The 20,794-nt window shown below is 37.5% G+C and overlaps 1 protein-coding gene across 1 annotated transcript in view; it reads right to left on the bottom strand.

The window, feature by feature from the left end:
* Positions 1-5,133: 5,133 nt before the first annotated feature.
* LOC124545332 (serine/threonine-protein kinase BRSK2) overlaps positions 5,134-20,794 on the bottom strand; it is a 204,196-nt gene continuing 188,535 nt past the window's right edge. Inside the window, exon 14 of the mRNA XM_047124232.1 lies at positions 5,134-7,836. Coding sequence (XP_046980188.1) covers positions 7,540-7,836 — 297 coding nt within the window. The 3' untranslated portion in view covers positions 5,134-7,539. The remainder of the gene's footprint in view (positions 7,837-20,794) is intronic.

The raw sequence follows: 20,794 nt of genomic DNA on the forward strand, positions 1-20,794 counted from the left end.
TGTCCCATGTTACAAGTACATAACTATACAAAATTAAATTTATGGGACTAATAAAAATCACAGTCACAGTTTGATTATTCTCTGTTGTTTTATCTGTAAGTACACTTTATGGTACCCACACCATGAGGTATCTATGGTATATGAGATGTTATGCGATGTAAATGTACGTTAGTAACTTGCACAACTTAAACAAATATTAAGCGCATTTGAATTATGCGGTGTTGAAATCACTTCTTCTCAATAACATCCTTTATTAGATGATAACAAACAGAACTTTAATGTCATTATGTTGCTCACTGTTAGTTTATCTTTACTGCAAGATTCAGTATTAATGTAACAACACATTCATGTAGTGATAACATATTCATGATATCAGAAGGTCTTTTCTTCTCTTTAAAATAGTTGCACAATAAAAGGTATGATTAGGTTTAACAGTACTTCAGAGTTTTGTAATTTTATTTTCTGTCAACAGAGGTACAAGACCAAAAACTGATGAATTAATGTTTATTTCATGATGGCTTTTTTCAGAAATACTAGTACAAAAAATTGCACTATGTTTACAGCTTGTATATTACATTAACAAAACAGTCTGTTTAGTTTGGTTTATGCAATGTGTGAACTTCATATCTAAGTTTACAATGGACAAGTTCTATGCTGTCTATAATATGTATAAATACAGTCAGTATTCACTACTATAGACTAATGACTAGAAAGGCAGCAAGCTCTATGAAATTTAATCGAGCTTGAAATAAAAGTTGGACTGTTATGTATTTCATTTTTACACAGGCGTCTTTAACAGTTTTGCTGCATGCTTTAATTATTATAGCCATTTATTGAGCATGATGGGCTTGTGTCTCAATCCAGCTTTATAATATGATAATTTTAAAAAATAATGTTTCAGTTCTTAAAATATGCTTTAATATACTAATTCTGCACAACTTTTCAATGAATTGCACCCCTTGATATATCAAAACCTGTCTATGTACTAAATGTAGGAAAAGTATACATGTACATTTGTCAAAAGAAGTTATAATTCTTGTCTGCACTGTCCAAGATATTTTTTGTAACAGTTGACACTTCATTGTTTGCACAATGTAGCACATTGTCATGTACTGTAGACATTCAAGGTCATGTGAAGGGATTCATAGATTAGCAGCTTTATTCAATACTTTTTTATTTGTTTTGCCAGAAACATTTTAATATATTCACTAGAAGTGTAGTGTATGCGTTTAAGAACAAAAGTGTGCATTATTGTATCAAAAGAGAACAGAAAGTAGCAGCTATTACATGGGAGCATAGAGAAAAACCTATGAATAATTTGCTTTAAAAAATTTGATGCAATGCCAGCATAATTTTAAGATTAATATGCATTCATATAAGACTTAAATGGATGGTCAAGGTAGCACTGAAATTATAGAAACATCCTAAACTGTTTTGTTAAAACTTCAGTGTCAGTTGGTGTAACTGTGAAATACTAATTGTACTGCTGAATTCTTGCAATTAAAGTGACTTTCTTTCCTTTCATGAGAAGCTACAACAGAAAGCTCTCAAGCATTTTGAAAATTAAAATAATTTAACATCTGTGACTGCTTACAGTGTAGTGCTTAAAAAAGTGAATTTAAAATTAGAGATATAGTGTATTTACTTTTATTAAATATCTTTCATTTAAATGGCACTGATGCTTGTTGCACTGCCTAACACTATTATAATACTCTTCATAAGTAAAAGATACTTGTGAGGACTAAAGATCCAGGAAATCATATAATGAGGTCAGAATAAGTAATCAAAAGGAACATTCCAACAGAGACATTGGCCCAAATGAAAATTCTGCATCATATAATTGATACTGCATTTCTCTTTCATTGTTTCTAACTATGTATTACTATATTGTCAGATTAATTTTTTTCAGCTACTGTATACAGACCCATATGATTCCAGGTTGCTTAATGCTGTCATTTTAGACTTTCCTTTGTTACCACCCTAACATTCCGTATTAGTGACATTGGTCATTTACTATAGTGAGGTGGTAAAGCAGTTTCATAACTGCAATGATAGTACTGACATGAGGACAACAGGAGTGAAGTGTATGAACAGTTAAAGAAAGATATGTTTTTTTTATGTTGTGCTGTGGTTGGACGTAATCTCAAGTAGAAGAATTATTGGAGGCAACTGAGGAAAATACAAAGGTAACCTATGCGGTAAACATACATAAATATATGAACAGAGATGCATAAAAACTGCATAGAAACATTTCTATAATGTAACAGCTTTTGCAGCTCAGACGTCAGGAAACAAAGGGAAATAAATCTACCCAAACACATGGAGGATCTTTATATAGAAGGAATGACTTTAATACTAGACAGTATAAAAATTGTACATTAGCAGAAATTTAAACATGGATGTTTGCTTTATTAGCAGGCAAAAGTAATGGCTTCTTTGTCTCAGAAAAGTGTTTGCTGTGCTGCAAAAACATGATATATTTTTTTCTTTTATACAATGAAGTGTGTGTGCTTCAAAAGGAAGGTGTATTTGAAGCATGCAAAATAACAGTCACTTTTCCTTAGACGTCTCTTTACTGTTACTTTGATAGTATTTTTGATCTTAAATAAAAATAAATGGCTGAATAAGTTACTACCACATAATACTAGTGTAATGATATGACAGTTTTACCAAATTTGCCACTGTGGACCTGTAAGCCTGATTTTCAAAATAACATTTAAAAGATATGGAGATTTTTGGATGTGAATTATGAGGGCAGTGAAAAAGTTGATGCAAAAATGTTTTGCTTCCAGTTGTGTGTGAAAGTCTTCAGCCCTGAATTAGAACAGTCTAAACAACATTAGAGTATATGCTAAACTGTCTATTTTATAACAGATGGTAAATGTATGCTTAACTGTTGAATCACATTAGAGGCCTGCATTTTCTGAATGGTCATCCTAAGCTTTCTTCTGACACACCATTTTGATGTGTCAGACAGTTTCATGGTTATTATTTATTAGCATTTTTCTTGTATGAGTCAAGGCATTTTGAAGCAGTATTAATGAAGTGGCTGGAAATTGAAAGCATTTCAAATAATGTATTTTTGTAATATCTCAGGGCAAAACAGTGAAGGACTGTGCTGTATTGAAATAGTCTGAAACCATATTTATTCTCTGTCTAACTACATAACTAATCTCCTGCAGTCAAGTAATTCCTCATAGGTTTTTGTCACTGAAAGTGTAGTGAAATACTTGGCATCTCAGTTTCATTTTTATTAGGTTTGGATTTTTGTGAATTCTCTGTAAAAGAATTGTCAGTTAAGTGGGGCATTTTAATACAAATACAAAATGTCAATGGGCAAGAAAAGTAATTAGATAATCACTGCTGATCACTGAGAATACAACAATGAAATAAAAAACATAATAAATAGTACAGATTTGGAAGGGGATTAAAGACCATGTTGAATTCTGACCATGTGTTACATGAAAAGGCAGATGAAATTGCTGAAATGTCTTCCCTGCAATCCACAGATTATATTGATACAATTCACAACATACTAGGATATTTATTTGCTTTTTTTGTGGCTTAAAACAATGCCAAATATCTTAAGTAATGTGGGAATTATATTTTTCAGGCCTATATTTAGTGGTGACAAAGCACAAGATGCATTCTGTGCAAGTGGGGAGTTAGAAGGGGAGGGAGGAGGGAAGGGGGTTGGAAGGTGAGGGAGCAACCTAAATGAAAAATTTTCCAATAGAAGCATATGACAGTGATCTCTATTCCTCTGTGAAAGGCTTGTAGCTGTGATTATGAAATATAAAGATAAGTATACAATGAATAGTGGATAGCTGTAAGACTGATATCATTTTTCAGGTGAGAGTGGCATGCAGTTGCTTACCATCTCTTCTTATTGTCACAATAGACATCTTCACATCTTAGGCCTTTTGCTCCTGTTCTCTCACCACTGGTTTCTTGACCTTTGCTCTGATCTTTCTCTTTTCACTTCTCCGTAGAAGTATGGGTTTGTTATCCTGCTGCTCTTAAGTATCTTTACTTGACACTACCACTGGAAATTGTTGCTCCTACTTGCAAGAAACTCACATGTGTAATTAAAATAAAGATTTGCCATTAAATGTTCTCTGCACCAGGATTCAGTGTTTGTCATTTTCTCTTTGCAATAATTTTAGATGACATGGTACAAAATATCTTACATGAAGCCCATAGAACTAACTGTCTGCAGTTTTCATATCTTTAACAGACAAAACATAGTGTGTAAAGATAATTTGTAAGGTATACTTACACGAAAGATGTACAAAAGGAGTAATTGGAGTGCTCAAAAATATGAAAATATTTTCACTGTCTAGAAAAATACTAAGCCATGAAACTAATACCACATGTAAATAAAATGCAGGAAAACTATTGAAGATCTGTCTTTGGGTCATGAAGATACCAAAAGTATGAGCTACACAGAAATGGGTAGATGGCACTTGAAAGTGCCAAGAATCAGATGAAGAGTTGTGTTAAAAACTGGAGTTATCAAGTGAGGATCCAGTAGTGTGTAACTATATTTCTTCTGCCAAGTATTTGCATTTCCCTTGGTAAAATCATTTATCTAAACACCCTTACTGCAAACAACTGATATTTCGTTAACAATTTTTGAAAAAAAAAAGAAGAAAATGGTGTCACTTGAAATCACCTCGACACAAATTTGAGAAAAGAAATATAGCTCACAATGTAACTGAAAATATGTTCACTCTATCACATGTAAGCAATATTTATGACCTTCACCTTCAATAAATCTTAAGCTGACTCAAAATTGCAAGAAAATATATGAAGCACCATACAGAGTATTTAGGATATACCCCACAAAATGATAAAGCTTCAACTGTAAATCGAAATTGAAGCAGACAAAAGCACTGCACATGGCAGACAGCAGAGCTAAAGTGTGTCATCTGCCATCACTGTTTTGGAACAAAGACACTTTGTGTTTCCCCACTGTAGTTGATTATGGTGTCAATTGACAACATGATGAACAAAAAGAGATAAGTTGCCAATGTAGAGCTGTTAACCCTTGAAGTGGGAAGAACAACATTACAAATAAAAGTTGTGAAGCATGTTAGATGCCTCACATTTCCACCTTCACTTTTCTTCGTCTTTTTTTTTTTCATTTGCAGATGTTTGCTTTTTACCAATCTTTTACTGGCAGCTTTTGAATAATTAATTCCTTTGGAAAGTTTGAATCTCTATAGCTGAATTTTTTCACTTAGGTATGAGAAGATGAGAATGAATGGAGAAGATTAAAACAATTTATGTTGTTATCAAATAATTATATTGTGAAACACCTTGAAGTCTAATATGAGGAATGGCATGGTTTTTCTGTGCATTTCTTGATTCATTAAATTAGATTATGTGGAAGTTAAAGATGAAAAATGACTACAGAAGTGGAATGCTAGAAACTGCATGTACCTCAAAGAGAAAGAATGGGAATAACATATACAAGTCATCATTAAAGCACTGTGAAAAAATAAAAGTAAATGTGAATGTCACAATTGAATTAAAAATATGTTTTTACTCTTGCTACAGGAACAAATATTTGTATTTGATTTTGTAACATAATCAGCTTGTATAACATCTATGCAGATTCACACAAGAGTAATGAAAACATGGTTCTGGCATTTTCTAACTGCTGTCCTTCATTTGTAAACAAATTAGCTCACCCTAAGAAGTTAGTCTTATTCTCGTTATGCATATACATTTGAGAAACAAACATCTCTTGCATTTATTACTTGCAAAAGTACAACCCTCAGTGGTTCATATTTTTGCCTTTCCTTTCTGTCCTGCTATTACAATTTGCAGTTGTTACTTCAGTTACACATTACAATAGTTTTGAAAGTGGAAATCAGCTTACCATCTAGGATATTGAAAAATAATGCAAAACAGTCTTATCAGCAATATGTGAGGGAATAGTCAAGCCAGCCAATTATGAATATCATCAAAAAGTAAATGACAAATAAGTCTGAGGGCGAATGATTGCTAATATTATGTACAACATATTCTGGCAAGGCAGTGCAACACCACAGCATAAGGAATTCTGTTATCATATACAGAAGCCTTGCAGAGTAAATTTGTTTACAGAGACAGAAATGGTAGAGTTTCCCCAAATACAATTAAATTAATTGAAAGGACTTATCTACTAGGAATGTTCAAATGTGTAAAACGTGGTAACGTATCAGTTGTATCAATCTAAAAGTAATATCACAGCATTGCTGCATATGACTGCTAATATGCATCAGTACATATAAAAGATATGATAAAAATTATCCCAGTAAATCGTTTTTCTACCTGGATTAACTCTGGTATACCAGAATATTTCACTGTTTGTGAAGTGCTCATAATTAGTTATAACACAGAAATCTAATAAATAAATAGCATCAGTGTAAAAGACGAAACAAACTTAGAGAGTAGTTTTAACATTTTCAGCATTACTTAGCAATTTAAACACAGTCTTTCCTCAGTTCTCAAATAGAGTCACAACACTGGTGCTAAATTAACAGTAATATACACTTAAGATGATGGCATAATTTCCCTGGTGGGACATTTCACAATTTTACTTAAGATGATGCATTTGCCTGTCACTCCTCACATTTTAGGGAATTAATGCCTTATTAGGTACAAAGCAGATAATTACATAATTCTCTCTCTGCTAGGCATTCATAAACCCTACAGATTAAAAAAGTGAGGAGGAGGAGGATGCGCCAACAACTTTTCAACTCAGTATTTAATACAATGTTGCAATTTTTTTTGAAAACTGGATAACAGTAACTAATTTAATAACAGTAATCACAAGAATTAAATTTATTGCACAAGTTATCACTGGCCAGCATAGCAAAAATGTTCTGAAAACAACTGATTGTACAACTTTTCTCATAAATACTACATACACATATAACAGTACAACATGCATATCTAAATGAAAACTGCGAGGCAAGGCCTGAATAAACGTTCCCTGAACAAGCTTATTTATTCTATCAGATTAAAATCAAAGCTCTTCACAAATTAGAATTATGACGAGGCATCATAAAATGTGCTTCATTTGTGGAATGTCATCCAGTGGTGCAATTTACATATTACACACCATTGTTTTGTAAAGCCTGTAAAAGTTCAGTGTAACAGACAGTTCTCTCAACTATCTCCACTGAAACTTGCTGTCATCTGCAACATTTTCACTAAGGCTGTCTTTTTAGTTCTGTGCTCTGCTGAAGCAGTGTTCCTATATATAGTCAGCTGATGATGTGAAAGTAATCATATGCAAAATAAAAGACTTTTTTGCCTTACTCTTATGAAAGCATTCCTGATAACTAGTGCCACTATTGCACTTTTTAATACTCATCACAATTTTTTCACTTGAAGTCTGAGGGAGAAAGTTGAGTGTAAACACACTCCCAGGACCAGCATCTTGTGAATAGAGCAGTCCTCATGACCAAGCCACAAAAATGCTGCAAAAAGCTTTGTTGCTCTTCAGTTCAAACAGGGAGTTGAACACTCTTATTGGCTCAGTCCTCACGTAGCTGAACCTTGTGCGTCCACCACTCCACTGGGGCTTTCACTACTTGAACGCACTGCCTTAAGGGTAGGAGTCATTGTCTCAGTGGACGTGGGACAGGAGACTGTTGTGGCACCACTGCTGCTCTCTCCCCCTGAGCCGCCTCCACTGCCACCCCCATTATTGTTGTTATTGCTGCTGGTGCAACTCCGTCTCCTTCCACTTCCACTGCTGCCTCCTCCACTTGGGCTTGTGTCTCGCGTTGGAGATTTGACATCAAACACTGAGGTGTCACTTTCGATGTCAGATTCCACCTGTAATTAAAGTATATGTACATATGCAGTGCAGATATAATTATAAAGCACAATCTATAAAATAGAAAAGTATACAATGGTTTAACAGTCATTTATACTGTGTTCTAGCAACTGCTGTTTGTATTTTAATACTGTGTTTGTAAATGAAGTTAGATGCATTTCTTGCCAGAATCATGTAAGTAAAGTAGTCATCAGCATGAAGAAAAGTTTGACATTACATTATTTTACTTTGCATGTCCTTACTGGAGGTGGTCACTTCACCTTCTTCCTATATGTGAACTATCAGTCAGTTATTGGAGGACACACAGAATCTGAATCACAGTGCAATCAGGCATTTTTCACACTCACCAAGAATAGACAATAGTGGAAGTCTTGTTAAGTACAATAAAATATTTTGGAACTGACAAGAAAGAGGGATTTGGATCTGTGTGAAATACTTAAAGGGTTTCACTGTGTTTCTTGATGTGATGCCTTTATAACGTTTTTGGATGAATATTGTTTAAATTTGACTACTCAGGTGACAGTCTTTGTCAAAGTTTCATCCAGCATTTCTGATGGTGGATCGGAATTGGGTCCATGGTTGTGTAAGTTACAAGTACTCACAGTGGCAATACTTATGTGGCTTTTTCCCCGCCCATATATTTGGCTTTAAGAAATTTCACTGCAAAGGAGGATTCACAGCCTGATAGTTGCTCACTGGCCCACATAAATCAGAAACATATTTCTGAAAGTTGTATCACAGTTGGATGAACACTTGAAAGGCATGTGTCACTGGTAAACCATTAGTAATTCCTAAACATAAACACCACAGATTAGGCCTTAGGTCTGTTCCAATAGGCCGATTGTTGCCTATGGTGCACTACAAGTAGTAACCTATGATTGTGGAACATATGTTCAGCAAGTCACCAATCCCTCCAGCCGTTACTGCCAGTAGATGAATCCTGGTAGCACCCCTATGTCTTTATTCAAGCAGCTCCTCACCTGCTCAGAAAAAATCTAAGTTGGTACTCGAAACTGAATGGTCCTTCTATACCAAAGGCTGTAACCCTAATCATTCAGGTAGGGAGACAGTCATCAGTAGCAACTCAGAAAATTGTATTGGTTGTCAAGCAAGCTATTGCCAGTAACTGTTATAAGCAAGCAGCATGCAAGCAAGTATGCACTAGGAAAGAGAGAGACATAGAGAGAGGGGGGAGAGAGAGAGAGAGAGAGAGAGAGAGAGAGAGAGAGAGAGAGAGAGAACATTGAACTTCTGCAGCTGCAAAAATATTGACTATACCTGCCTGAGTGATCAGCTGTAATAGCAATGGAAATAGAAATAAGAAGGAATAAAGTCTGTATTTATATGAAACAAAACAATGATAGTTCACTAAAAAGTTCGTGCAATTTTCTGAGGTGTTACTGTGTCCTTGCATCTCCTGTCGATCTTTCCTAAATTTGTTTGTTGATAACTTATTGACATGGAGGAAAATCATAGTATTTTTCTGTGGATAAGGAAGGTGAAAGTTTCACATACTTAAAAGAAAATTCATCACAAATAATTTTCAAGTAAGAGAGGGCATTTTTATTTGCTCTCAAATAAGTAAGCCCATCAATTAGCTGTAGTTAATTTATGTAAAATAGTGTCAGTTAAGTCGCAAAAAAGAAGAAAATTAATGACAGGTCATAAAGGAATTTCCTGTTGTATGATGTTGGTGGATGTTGAATCACTGAAAATCTTATTTTTACATTCACATTTGGACTTTTTCTCCCAGTATGCTTGATCAAATAATCCTTTAACCATGAGATCTGAAGCAGGGAGGAGTATAAAGGGAAAAAATAGTGTGGAAATTCTCTACAGAGAGTCAATATCAGGAAACAAGATAAACAAGCACCCACAAACTAATGAGGTTGAAGACTCAAACTCTAATGTCAACAGTATCCAGGAATTCAATGAAAATATGCTGAAATACATTGGTGATGACTTAACAGAACAAAAGGCAACAGATTTTAAAAGAAAACTCTTGGTTTGGAGCATGTGCCAAATGAGGGCTGATAGAAATAAAAGAGAAGTTAGAAAAATACAGTGAATGGTAGAGGGAAAACTGGGCAAAGAATGAAGAAATAGAGAAATAGGTCAAGCAACTCTGCACTGATCTCCCCATCTGTGAGAAAATGAGCTATGGTAGCATTGTTTTTGTAGGGTAAGGAAAACAGGTTGATTCAACAAATATGAAACTTACATCCATAGAGGCTTGAGGTCAATAAGAGATGATGAAGCAAAGGCTACAAATAAAATGTTTACTAACTTAAAAGACCTCAACAAGAAAATAAAGAGTATCAAAGCAACAAATAAATCCACATTTTTAGAGACTGAGACACCAAAAGACACAGCAAAAAGTCATAGCAAATATAAAATTAACAGAATGTAGCCTCAGCAGCCAGAGGCAGTGTTCATGCATGTGTGAGCTGTATTTGTGTGAATATATGGGTGTGTATGTTGTCTATCTCAGATGAAGGCTTTATGTCTCATGGAATATCATCTTAATAGTGTGACTGGATTTATGATTTCCTGTCAGAGAGGTCACAGTTCATAGTAATTGACGGAGAGTCATTGAGTAAAACAGAAGTGATTTTTGTAGTTCCCCAATTTGCTGTTTCTTATCTATATAAATGATTTGGGAGGCAATCTTAGCAGCTGTCTTAGGTTTTTTTCAAATGACGCTGTCATTTATTGACTAGTAAAGTCATCAGAAGATCACAACAAATTGTAAAATGATTTGGAAAAGATATCTGTATGGTGCGAAAATTGCAATTGACCCTAAATAGCGAAATGTGTAAGGCCATCCACATGAGTGCTAAAAGGAATCCATTAAACTTAGGTTATGCGATAAATCAGTCAAATCTAAAGGCCTTAAGTTCAACTAATACCTGGGAATTACAATTATGAACAGCTTAAATTGGAAGGAACAGATAAAAAATGTTTTGGGGAAGGCTAACAAAAGACTGTGTTTTTTCTTGGCAGGACACTTAGAAAATGTAACAGGCCTACTAAGGAGACTATCTACACTACACTTGTCCATTCTCTTTTAGAATACTGCTGCATGGTGTGGGATCTTCACCAGATAAGATTCACAGAGTACATCAAAAAAGTTCAAAGAAGGGCAGTATATTTTGTATTACCACGAGATAGGGGAGAGAGTTTCACTGAAATGATACAGGATTTGGGATGAACATCATTAAAACAAAGGCATTTTTCATTGTGGAGCAATCTTCTTATGAAATTCCAATCACAAACTTTCTCCTCTAAATGTGAAAATATTTTGTTGATGCTGACCTACATAGGGAGAAATGATCACCATGATAAAATAAGGGAAATCAGAGCTCATACGGAAAGATACAGGTGTTTGTATTTTCCACATGCTATACGAGTTTGGAATAGTAGACAATTGTGAAGGTGGTTCGATGAATCCTCTGCTAGATGCTTAAATGTGATTTGCAGAGTATCCATGTAGATGTAGGTGTAAATGTGTAAAAGCTAATATGTTTAGTGGTCTTTCTGTTTTGCCTGTCTGCAAGTCAACATCACCTCTATATGGTGTGCAGCAATCTATCTTTTCATAATACTGTCATAAAATTAACAGAGGATCTTAAATTTGAGCAACCACAGCAAAGGTGTCTGCTTATTATAATGTACAATGTTGTGTCTGTTCTGTCTGAGACTGAGCTTGTAGATGAGTTACTCAAGCAGAATTCACAGACAAATTGAACGCTGAGATGAACCAAGAAGTCAAATGCTATTTCAGAAAGGACCACACAATAAAGAAGCTGTGCACCATGTGATACAGGTCACTCCTTGGACAAGGAACTATCTGATGGACATCAAAAGAATATAATTGGATTTTGAAGAGTTCCAGTACATGGCTCCCATGTGGTTTTCAAGTCTTTCTGTCACAAGAACCTGAGTCAAAATGGCTCTAAGCACTATGGGACTTAACATCTGAGGTCATCAGTCCCCTAGACTTAGAGCTACTTGAACCTAACTAACCTAAGAACATCACACACATCCATGCCCAAGGCAGGATTCGAACCTGCAACCACAGCAACAGCGCGGTTCCTGACTGAAGTGCCTATAACCGCTCGGCCACAGTGGCCAGCTTTGCAGCAGCTTGTAGAGAAGGAGTGGCAGTATGTGCACATTTTGGTGCACACAATCACCAGAAAAAAAGTGTCCAAATTTAAATAAGCTACTAAAATACATCCCGTGTGTACCCTGAGGGAAAACATGCCAAACTCAGTGTAAAGAATGCCTGACTTGCCAAATGCTCCTCTAGAGAGAAATAGAGCAAACCAATTATGGCCAGCAAGGAAAGTATACAGAATAAAGAGCAGAAAATACACACAAGTGGTTAACGACACAGACCAAAGAGACAGGAAACATTTGAAGGAAGAAGATATCCACTCCACTTGGCTCCAAAACACTAGGAGGGCCATTCCATAGAGGAAAATGTTAAGGCAGTGTTCAGCACCTATTAAAATCCAAATGCAGCAGAAAATCATAAATTCCTCTCCAGTGCCTCCTCTGCAAAATAGCTTCATCAGGTCAAGTGTGCCGGTGCAAACTGTGGGAGTCAAGTTTCGAGGCCACCACCAAGAAAACTGTGTGACTGAAGACCACATTCTACAAAACAGAAATTGATCTTCTCTTCTCCCAGTAGTATAAATGTCTTAACACTTACAGTAATTACCTTTGAATGGGTCAATTCTGTGGCTCTATTGTGGTGAATGTTCAGTTTTCATTTGACTGCCTCTTACAGTACACAAGTTCTGCTTCAGGCATGGACAGAAAAGAACAGAGCAAATCATGAAGAAGCCTTAAAGTGAATAACATCAGACACAAAAAATTTGATATGAAAACCTGTGGGTATATTTTGTCAGGCATGAAGAAGTCTAGTAACTACGAGATAGGCCCTGCAGAGTTATACTAGGAATCTGGGGACAACATGAGTTTAGCCATACCTGGAGAAATCAACAACTTGGTTGTTGCCTTAAGATACGTCGTCAGACAAGTGCATTCCATTGGAAGGACATAAGTGTTTCCAGTACTATAGACAGTCAACCAAATACAGCATGGACTCAGTAATATGTTTATAAGGGTCAGACAACTGTGTAAGCTGCTGAGAAGAGTGTTCACACATTGGCAGGAACCTGTGAACTAGGAGGCAGGGTATTAAGATTTAGTAAAATGTTATGGTAAGGTGCTCCTCAATTCAAACCAACTGTTTCCCAAATATTATAAATACAGCAGGCAGCCATGGTAGGAAACAAGTCAGCAAGGGTGTACAGCGCTCAAACTAATGGCTACCATTGCGTTTCTGAAAAGGACATTACAGTTACAAAAATAATTTTAATATGCAATGAGCACATAGTAACCACATACATTCTGGTTGCAGGTTTCAAATCCATGCTGACAAGCATCTGTTTTCAGTTCAGGCATGAGATAGCTACATATTTAATCACAGTTAGAATGGCAGCTGCTGTTACTGGTAAGAAGATGCCACGTGTGATTCTTCATCTTCTCCAGGTTTACTTCCAGGTTTACTTAGTTCCAGGGTGGATGTCCAAAGGGTACAATATTTTGGCAAGCAACCACTTTGCCATCACAGATGTGCTGACGAACTGTCTACATGGAGGTCAGTGTGGCACTTTTCTCTCTTCTTCCCCTCCCTCTGATCTGCTTTTGTAGCCACCATCCATACCCAGCTTTTCCTCTCCCATTCCTCCTGTCCACTCATTGCTCTGTCCTAGGTTCACACCCAGGTACACATGCTGGTGGCACTTCTGCTGTCCCTCCACCTGCCACTGAAATTGGTTCCTTGTGGGGTATCTCCATCTTCTTCTTAATCAGACAAATTGCAGGTTCCCGGGCCTTACTAAGGATGTAGGTGCTATCATGACTGATCAGTTGTTCCCTTACTCAAATACTGATAAAAGACTTTAATGACACAGAGCCACAGGTTAGATGTCTGTGTCAGAACATTAGTATGGTCATAATCTGTTCTGTGTAATTCCAGTAGCCAATGTTCCATGACTCCTGCAATCTAATGTGCTGTTTGTGTCTCAACTTGACAAGCCATGCCACTGGAAGAGCCATTTGCAGAGTTCATTTTCATTCCTTATGAGACACTCTGAACAATGTGTAGTGTCAAACTTTGCCAAGGTAACACATCACATCAACTCAGTGACAGCTAGAAGAATGAAGAAATGTACCATCCTAGCCATAGTAGGATGGAGAATATGCTTTATTTGCCAGTGCCTGGACTCAACTAACAAAGAACTTTTCATTTTACATCTACAGCTGGCCAACCAGTTCAGTTCTTGGACACAGAGTGGACTGATGGTGTCACATGTGCCACAGGAGATTCTGAACAAAGGAAGGCCACTGGATATCAGCCATTAAAATTTGAGCATATAACACAGAGACAACCTTCTGACACTTCCTGCAGGACTATCATCAATCTCATGGCCAAGCAACTAGGTGAGAATGTTTTTTCAGTTCTTAAGAAAGGACTCAGTTTTGCACACACTCCTAAATCTGCATCTATCATGGATTTCATCAGTGCTGTGGAACAGGCAGCTGGATATAGGATTTGGGAAATTATACTCACATAGAAAGTGGCTCAAGATTTCCTGATATGATGCAGCATTCAATACAGTATCAAGCTTGTTTGAATGGTCACTTGACATTCGAATCATGCAGTATGATTGCCAGGGAAATGCAAGAAACTACAAACTAGCTGCAACAATAAGCTATGGCTCTGTTTGAAATTTGAAAATTTTGTAAAACACTACAAAAACTCCCATTGTGTTTGAACAAATTTACAGTATGAGTTGTCATACAGTACCACTATATATGGATATACAGACATTTATACTGTTTCTTAAATAAAGGTAATAAAGACAAATATGTTATCCACCAAAACATATTACTTGACTGAACCCAGTATTACACTTTATTTGTTTAAGAGAGGCAGTAACAATTTACTAAGTAGGTTGCAAATGAGCAATTCAGTCTCTGTTCATGTATTAGAATAACAGATAAAAGATGTGTTACCAGATTTTAATCAGTTTGGAAACAAGACAGCAACATTCAGATTAAACAGTTTAAGACAGTTAATGAAGAATTAAAAACCAAATAAAACAAAATATATCATAATAAAGTGACTGTAAAGTTTATCATGAGAATGAATTACAGTGGCAAGGCCCATCTTGCAGATAATACCATCAGATGTCACTAGATTGTGGAATGAGCAAAGGCTCAGAAATCAGAGAGAATCATGATTGCAATCTTTTATTTATTTATTAGTTGCCACTGTTACACATGGTCTCTATCCTAGACGATATTTAGTCTGTGTTTTACGGCTATTTTTATCATTTAAATCGACAGTGCATTAAAAATGCTAAGACAGATTATTGTAACAGTACTAACAAAAGCCACTAGGTTACAGGCCAATCAAAAGATTGGACAGAACTCAAGATTTCCCTGACTGTGATGTATGCTGTTCGAACAGTTCACGTCATGTTCAAACACAGCACTAACTACATGATTTCCACCTAGGACAGCTGAATAAGTACAGTGTGAGTCAAAAGTCACAGTACACCCTATTGTGTCAAAAACCCTGCAGGAATGGTCTATATTTTATGGTATGTACAAAACATGGGTGCCATGTTGAAATTGACAATATTGTGTGTGTGTGTGTGTGTGTGTGTGTGAGAGAGAGAGAGAGAGAGAGAGAGAGAGAGAGAGAGATGGAAATGGGGTCATATGATGGATCAAATAACATCAGCATTTTTCTGATAAGTTCATTCCTCCAAACAGATTCAAAGTAGCAGTTATGGTTCAGAAGTTATAACAATCTTTTTTGTTGCAGGTAACTGAAGATGGCTTTGACCAAGGAGCCTTATCAGCCACAGTCCCAGTTTATCAGAATTCAGAAATCAAGCACCTGACTGTGTTGTGTGAAACTGGAGAGCCTTCTGATGCCAGTTGTTAAAATCTGCCTCTATGATACAGAAACTCCATTCACAGAAAAGGCCATTGGCTGAAAGCTTTAAGTGTAAAAATCTTTTTGTTGTGCCTATTTGCGACTCAGCATCTCCACTATATGGTGAGTAGAAACTTTCCTTCTCATAATATTGTTAGTTAAAATATATGAACACACTAATATCACCATAAAGCAGAAGCCTGTGCACTCAGTCAAAAATATGTAATAATAGATATACCATGATCTGCTGCAGTACCCAGGCAGCAGGTTAAAATTGAATGCTAGTAAATAAATGAATAAAAGTGAATATCAGACTAAATAAAACCACAGAGGACTGTTCAGTAAATGAGGAGTATAATACAGTAAAGAGAAATACAGTAGCTTATCACTGAAAGAAGGAAATGTATGAGTCACAGGGTATCATGGAAAGCCATTAGTATAAACTACTTAGAAATGAACTCTGCAGTAAATACAATGTCATCAGTTTAGTACTAATGACAGAAGCATATAAAAATTATATACGATTACAGAATGTGAGAAAAGTTAACTGTAACTTTGGGGAGGTAAAAAGGAAGTGTGGAACTGTGAGAAACAAATATAAAGCATCAGTCAAGTATTATAGACAGGGTAAATTTGGAATATTCGTAGTCTGTGTGACAAAAAAGAATGGAAAAGCAGTAGAAGAGGAGAAGGTCAAGTAGAACAAATCAGCTAATTTGATCATAATTTGAGAAACCATTGAATCATTTGGGTCCACACAAGTTAGCTGGAGTTAATGAGGTACATTCTGAACTATAAAAACCACAAGGACATGTGTAAACTAGAGGCCTGTTGTAAGTACTTTGATAACAAGAATTTCTGACACTGGAGATATTTCTTGAGATTCCCAAAAGAGGGCTATCACCGCACTATGAAGAAAGATATATGTGAAAAGTACACAGCAATCAAACTGATAACATCTTAAATTACCCACTATGATAAAATACTAAAGAATAAAAGAATAAAATCAACAGGCACTGGATGAATATCAGTTTTGATTCAGGAATGGTATAGGAACCAACAGAGTGATTCTGGCCTTAGGAAACAAAAAAGAAAAATTTAGAAATCTAGATTTTGTAACGTTATTTGCAAACATACAGAAACTCATTGTGGGGAACAATAAAATGTTTCAAATTCTGAACGGGATGGGAGGTAGGATTAGGAGACAGAAAAACTCTACAATAGCTACAGAAACACAATACGTGTAACAAAAGTGTAAAGCAAGACTGAAGGCTATCATCAGTGTGTTTAACTTTTTTCTTGAAGAAGTAATGAAGGAGTTCAAAGAAATTTGGAAATAACATAGCTCTCATGGCTAAATAAAAGTATGGCTAAAGAAAAGAGAACTCAGAAGAACTTTCAAATGGTACATACAGTTACAAGACAACTTAACACACAACTTGCATTGAGAACAAGCAAAACAAAGATGGAAGTGATGAATAATAGTAGTAAAAATACTTCAGGATGACAATAAAAGAATACTGTTAATTAGGATCTGTGAATTCACAAGATCACAAAAGTTAGAAATACACTCCTGGAAATTGAAATAAGAACACCGTGAATTCATTGTCCCAGGAAGGGGAAACTTTATTGACACATTCCTGGGGTCAGATACATCACATGATCACACTGACAGAACCACAGGCACATAGACACAGGCAACAGAGCATGCACAATGTCGGCACTAGTACAGTGTATATCCACCTTTCGCAGCAATGCAGGCTGCTATTCTCCCATGGAGACGATCGTAGAGATGCTGGATGTAGTCCTGTGGAATGGCTTGCCATGCCATTTCCACCTGGCGCCTCAGTTGGACCAGCGTTCGTGCTGGACGTGCAGACCGCGTGAGACGACGCTTCATCCAGTCCCAAACATGCTCAATGGGGGACAGATCCGGAGATCTTGCTGGCCAGGGTAGTTGACTTACACTTTCTAGAGCACGTTGGGTGGCACGGGATACATGCGGACGTGCATTGTCTTGTTGGAACAGCAAGTTCCCTTGCCGGTCTAGGAATGGTAGAACGATGGGTTCAATGACGGTTTGGATGTACCGTGCACTATTCAGTGTCCCCTCGACGATCACCAGTGGTGTACGGCCAGTGTAGGAGATCGCTCCCCACACCATGATGCCGGGTGTTGGCCCTGTGTGCCTCGGTCGTATGCAGTCCTGATTGTGGCGCTCACCTGCACGGCGCCAAACACGCGTACGACCATCATTGGCACCAAGGCAGAAGTCACTCTCATCGCTGAAGACGACACGTCTCCATTCGTCCCTCCATTCACGCCTGTCGCGACACCACTGGAGGCGGGCTGCACGATGTTGGGGCGTGAGCGGAAGACGGCCTAACGGTGTGCGGGACCGTAGCCCAGCTTCATGGAGACGGTTTCGAATGGTCCTCGCCGATACCCCAGGAGCAACTGTGTCCCTAATTTGCTGGGAAGTGGCGGTGCGGTCCCCTACGGCACTGCGTAGGATCCTACGGTCTTGGCGTGCATCCGTGCGTCGCTGCGGTCCGGTCCCAGGTCGACGGGCACGTGCACCTTCCGCCGACCACTGGCGACAACATCGATGTACTGTGGAGACCTCACGCCCCATGTGTTGAGCAATTCGGCGGTACGTCCACCTGGCCTCCCGCATGCCCACTATACGCCCTCGCTCAAAGTCCGTCAACTGCACATACGGTTCACGTCCACGCTGTCGCAGCATGCTACCAGTGTTAAAGACTGCGATGGAGCTCCGTATGCCACGGCAAACTGGCTGACACTGACGGCGGCGGTGCACAAATGCTGCACAGCTAGCGCCATTCGACGGCCAACACCGCGGTTCCTGGTGTGTCCGCTGTGCCGTGCGTGTGATCATTGCTTGTACAGCCCTCTCGCAGTGTCCGGAGCAAGTATGGTGGGTCTGACACACCGGTGTCAATGTGTTCTTTTTTCCATTTCCAGGAGTGTATATCAGGAGCAGATTAGGGTATGGTATGAAAGTGAAACTTGGACAACCGTAAAACTAGAGAAGAGTTGGAAGTATTTCAAATAAGGGAAAAAAGGAGCTAGTAGAAAGGATAGATAAAAATATACAAATGGTAAATTCTTAGTGCCAAAATGACAGTTTGGGACATGTGCTATGGTACTGAGTGTAAGAAGTAAGCACAGATAAAAAAATAAACTCAGAATACGAAGAGAGAGAGAGACACACATAAAACCAATCAAACAAATGATACTCAGAATTACTGACTTTAATCACAGAAAACCAGTCAAAAATGACACTCAGAATTACTGAACAAAAACTGGAACATTCTGTGCTTGTTAACAGTGACTCAGCTGAAGAAACAATACAACAGCTGTGCTATGTAAAAAAAGTATGGATTCCCAATATAGCAATAGTGTGATATTCTGACTGTCCTATTGATTTGTCAGAAGGCTGTAGATAATGATACTCACATTAATAATATTAAGTTTGTATGGCTCAGTGTCAAAATGCTAGTCTTTCAATCAGAAGGAGTTTTGGCATCTTTCCTGTACTTAACCTACAATAATATATGGGGAAAGGGGACCTACAGTTTAACGTGGAATCTGAACATATGCTGTTCCTGGTGAATCCTCACATTACCGAGAGGTGAAGTGACTGAAAAAATCCATGTCCAACTGGGATTTTTGGTTTGTATGGACATGTTTCTCACCACACCTGATGCACTCAGGCTAATGCTGTACTTAATTACTTGCATAAAGCCTTTCATAAATTTCATCATCTCATCAAGTAAATAAAACACAAACACATGCAACAGACCAGCAAGTGGCACTGTGGACTACTTAGCTTGTAGGATGAAATACTTTGCCTTATTTGAGAAGTTGTCAGCGATGGATGAAATAGTGTTGTATTAATACAGGAAGTGTAATAGAACAATCACTACTAACAATTTATATGCATGATCAGAAAATGGGAACTCCAGGTAGGAATATCAGCATTGTAGGAAAAGTAAATTGCTACTTACCATAAAGAAGATATCTTAAATTGCAAACAAGCACAGGTGAAAGACAATATTATGAAAAGGAAAACTGCCACTCACCATATAGGAGAGATACTGAGTCACATATAGGCATAACAAAAAGACTGTCACAGATAACACTTTCAGCCAGTAAGGCCTTCTTCAGAAATAGACGACAGACACACACACTCATGCCAACACAACTCACACACACATGACTGCAGTCTCAGGCATTATTAGGTACAAAACCAAAACTGTCCATGGTTTTATAAACTGGCATTCTCTGCTTCCTGTAATATCTTCTCCGATGGTAAGGCATGGCTGTGTGCTTCGTGCAGCGGCCTCATGTCGAATTAGCCTGCAGCTGCCTGTATAGCGGCGACAGAAGTCGAGCAATTCTGCGGATCGCGCTTAGTTAAAACTATAGTGCGATCCTCCCAGCCCTAGCGGCGGCCGAGTGAAACTCGTTCAAGGTCATCTGCCAATGTGGCAGCGCACACAGCCATGATATATTACCCACCCACCTCCCCGGGAGTCTGAACTCCCACACCCTTCAGTGCATATGTTTAGTGTTTTTGGTTTTAAAAAAAAAAAAAAATCTCACTGGATAGATAAGGATGGTCACTTTATTAAGGATGATAATATACAGTCACATCACCTTGTACTTTAATATAATTAGTTAAAACACCATCAACCTTGGCCCAAATATTAACTCTATCATTAGCATTAACACGTCTCCTATTTGTGCTATATAAAGAAAATGGTTTATCAGTAAGTACAGCAGCTGTACCATAATTCTTATCTCCATTAACTCCAATAGAAAATGTACGATAGGCAATAATGTCTCTGTCATAGTAGGATTCTAAGCCTAATAAAGGCTTATCACTTCCTCGTACAATAGCGATTTTG

The sequence above is a fragment of the Schistocerca americana genome, chromosome 8 (assembly GCF_021461395.2).
Source record: "Schistocerca americana isolate TAMUIC-IGC-003095 chromosome 8, iqSchAmer2.1, whole genome shotgun sequence".
Lineage (NCBI taxonomy): Eukaryota > Metazoa > Arthropoda > Insecta > Orthoptera > Acrididae > Schistocerca > Schistocerca americana.